The sequence below is a fragment of the Molossus molossus genome, unplaced genomic scaffold (genome assembly GCF_014108415.1).
Source record: "Molossus molossus isolate mMolMol1 unplaced genomic scaffold, mMolMol1.p scaffold_m16_p_13, whole genome shotgun sequence".
NCBI lineage: Eukaryota > Metazoa > Chordata > Mammalia > Chiroptera > Molossidae > Molossus > Molossus molossus.
In genome coordinates this window covers 83,832,174-83,836,230 of record NW_023425348.1, presented here as the reverse complement: position 1 = coordinate 83,836,230, position 4,057 = coordinate 83,832,174, and the positions used below count along the sequence as shown (strand labels likewise).

At 38.6% G+C, this 4,057-nt stretch overlaps 1 protein-coding gene across 1 annotated transcript; it reads right to left on the bottom strand.

Moving 5' to 3' along the window:
• Positions 1-1,793: 1,793 nt before the first annotated feature.
• LOC118628661 (olfactory receptor 4C6-like) lies at positions 1,794-2,723 on the bottom strand. The gene has a single exon (XM_036259607.1). It carries the CDS (start codon positions 2,721-2,723, stop codon positions 1,794-1,796), a length of 930 nt encoding a protein of 309 aa, XP_036115500.1.
• Positions 2,724-4,057: the final 1,334 nt, after the last annotated feature.

Sequence of the window (4,057 nt, the reverse complement as noted above, 5' to 3'; positions counted from 1 at the left end):
TGCCCAGGTTGTGGACCAAATCCCCAGTGGAGGGCATGCAGGAGGCGGCCAATCAACGTTTTCTCTCATCGATGTTTCTATCTCTCTCCCTCCATTTCCCTTCCTCTCTCTAAAATCAATAAAGAAATTTTTTTAAATAATTGATAATAATAATAAATGAATCTTCCTTTAAAAATAAAAATGAAAAAATAAAACACCAGGATGGGAATATTCAAAACTATATAAGGACATTCATCTGCATATGAATAATAAATGAGAATATAATTAGAAAGACTAAATAAAGTGCTGTTGGAGAGCTAAGACAAAAAATATGCACTTGTTACATTTCTAAGTTAACTTGAAAATGAAAAACTAAAGATAGGTCTAATTTCATTAGACTTGAATTAATAGGTCCTCCTAACCTCCCCAAAAAAAGTTTACATTCTAATAGTTGCTACTTATTGAGCATATATCATATGCCAAGCACTCTCATATTGACTCCATATGTTTTATTTGTTTCCAAATCCTTTGAACTTGCTAATATAATCTCCACCAAAAACAAAGATTCTGAGAGCCAACAAGGCTATGTTAACTAGCCCAAATGTACACAGTTCAATGATAGACTCACACATTGCATTGAACTTCTTAGCCTGGACCATGATATCCATACTTTTAAGTACAACATCACAATTTTAAATTCTCTAAAAATGCAAAAATGTGACTTATAAATCTCACCATGTGTGAGTGCTTTGAACATTCTGGCGATGGCAATCTCTATTCTCTTGGGATAAAAGTCCATGCGGTATCTGGGAAGATGTGAAAGTCACTTCTAAGTCTTACTTCTAAGCTAAGGGAGAGGAAGGACATGTCTGGCAGATGAAGTAGAGAATTTCCCTCACTGCTTCAAGCACTGTCTTTTGCATGGTATCAGGGGAAAGATTCAATAAGAAGCAAAAGTTTATTTCTTGATTTTCAAATGGAATTTCAAGAAGTTTCCCTGAGAAGTCATGAACTTCTAGAACTGCCTCTGAGTTGCTGTTCGAGTTTGGAAATTTCTCATCAATATGATTTTCCCAAGACACTGTTGGTTCAGAAACTGGCCCCCAATACATGGAGGGCAAGGAGACAGGAAAAAAAAAAAGAGGCAGATCATGCTAACTTCTAAAGTATTTATACTGATTTATCTTCCCCAACTTCTTACCTAGTTTATGAAATTGTGCATATCAAAGAAAGAATATCTTTTAGACATATTCATTTAATAATATTTATTAAGCACCTAGCAGGTGATTGGCAGAGTTCTACCCACAGGATGAATAAATAAACACAATCCTGCCCTAACAGGGATTGCAGTCCTGTGAGGAAAACAGAAAAAATGGAAGTCAAGAAATCATTTTTTAAACTATAGTTTGTGACCATTGATATTGGGGATATATTCAGATGAAGAATTAGAGAATAATTTAGCAGAATGACTAGAGAAAGTCACCAAGAAAGACATTCTCTGGGATGGAAAAAATGAGAGGGAGCCAGCCAAGCAAAATCTCTGGGAAAGAGAATTCCAGCAGTGAACAGAGTAAGAACAAAAGGCTGGAATTACTCAAGAGACAGGTTTTAAAAAAAGAATGACTAGAGTTCTGTGACAGAAGGGATAAAGTACAAAATGTACTGGAGAGATAGGCAGTGACTTCATGGTAATATCTTAACCTGGCTTTCATGCTCAAAAGATGCCCTTGGCTTCTGTGCCCAGTGGATTGAAATGAATGGGAAGGATAAGACCTCCCTGTCCCTGTTGGAAAGATTTGTTCTTAGCACGTAAGCTAGTGGTCACCCAGGGTCCCTCGTTTCACCCACAGTTTCCTCATGGCGTCTTTCACCTCCGCATTCCTCAGGGTGTAGATCAAGGGATTGAACATGGGTGCAACAATGGTGAAGGACACAGACATTGCCTTATCTATGGGGTAAGTGGCCACAGGCCTCATGTACAAGAAAATACATGGCACAAAAAACAAGACGACCACTGTGAGGTGGGAGCCACAGGTGGAGAGGGCTTTGTGCCGCCCTTTAGAGCTGCAAGACTTTAGGGAGCAGAGGATAACCACATAGGAAGCGATGAGGATAAGGAAGATGGTCACACACATCACCCCACTGTTGAGGATGACTAAGAGGCCCAGGATGTGGGTATCCATGCAGGCCAGTTTCAACAGTGGAAACAAATCACACATAAAGTGATCGATGACATTAGGGCCACAGAAAGGTATTTGATACATGAAGAGAAGCTGTATTGTTGCATGCAGGGATCCCCCCACCCAGACCCCTCCCAGCAGCAGGCAGCACACCCGAGGGCTCATTAGGGTCATATAGTGCAGGGGCTTGCAGATGGCCACGTAGCGGTCATAGGCCATCACAATGAGAAGGATGATCCCCACACCACCAAAGAAATGCTCTGCAAAGAGCTGGGTCATGCAACCTTCAAAGGAGATAGTAGTGTTCTCAGAGAAGGAGTCTACAACCATCTTAGGGGCAATGACGGAAGAGTAGGTAATGTCCATGAGGGACAAGGAAGAAAGAAAAAAATACATAGGTGATCTCAGACTCCGACTTGTGATTATGGTCACCACAATGAGTAGGTTCCCCAAAACTGTGGACACATACATGATTAGAAACACAGCAGAGAGTATTTTCCGTAGGTCAGGATTCCTTGTAATGCCCAAAAGAATGAATTCAGTCACGTTGTTTGTATTCTTCATTTCCCATGGGCTGATGTAAGCATGTGGTTCTGAGCTGGGAAACCTACAAAATAATGTGATTTTTAATTAGTCATCACTAAGTGTGTTGATATTTTTTGCACTCTGTCTTATACCCTTTTGACCTACCTTTTTCTCCAACCATTGATACAGTAACCAGCTACCAACAATTATAACCTGACAATAGCCTCATCTTACTCATCCCCCAACAACACCTTTAACCAATGTTTCACTGTCTTCTTGTTCTGACATTTGATGCTTCAGACACTTAGAAGACCCTGCTTCATCATTCTGGTGCACACACGCACACCTAGCCTAGAAATACAAAAGAATTAACATATCTTAAGGAAACCCATGATCATTAGTACATAGAAGCCAATGGATACATGGTATCCACCTTAACACAATCTTAGGTTAACTTCCTTTTCCTATTTCCCTACCCCATTCACTGCCTCCATTCTGCTTTCCAAAATAAACCACCTCTATATAAGCAATTCTCTCCACCTCTGCTTTCTAGGAACAGTGAGCTAACACACTGACCATTTATCACTGGAAACACCCAAGAACCAAGAATTTGGCACATATCATATAAATATTTATTTATTTATTCCCTATACTTATTGAGCACCTAACATGTGTTACTTGAAGAGCCTATAAGCGAGCTAGGTCATATCCCAAGGACTCTCCACTTATTAAGAACTACATTTCTTCCTTCTCGATTGGATTATTATTACACAGTGCTAATATTCAATGAATTCCTACTGTGTCTCAGGCAGTGGAATATCCTATGAGATATTTTCTTCATTTTATAGCTTAGCTACTAAGATTTAGAAGGGTGAAAAAATGACATCAAGTCCCCACAACTAGTAAACATTGAAGCCAAATTTAAATCTAGCTCTTCCTGATTCAAAATCAATACCAATAGCAAGCTGTATTGCTTCTCTAATGACGGAGGCTAAATATGAAAGAGATACTATGCATCATGATATAATTTCACTCATAAATATCATGCGAGATAGATTTATGTGTCCTGTGCTTATTTCATTCCATAATTCTACAATAAAATTCAGTGACAATTCTATAATAGAGAGCATGTTCTAATCATATATATTATACATATATATGTTTTATATAAACACATAAAGTCCAATACTGAAAATAAACATTATAACCATTAACTAAGTCTCCAAGAGCCTAATCATTTTCCAGATATGCTTGATTAAAGACAATAAAATCTTAAATCTCTTTCTCTGATCCGGGAAGACCCAGATCCAACTTAGCTGACATCAGCCCTGCACATGAGCCTGAATCAACAGAAATCATTCCTTCTATTTTTT

What these genes read in the sequence shown, in the direction of transcription:
- LOC118628661 (XM_036259607.1), bottom strand. Translation starts at nt 2,723, where the DNA reads ATGAAGAATACAAACAACGTGACTGAATTCATTCTTTTGGGCATTACA.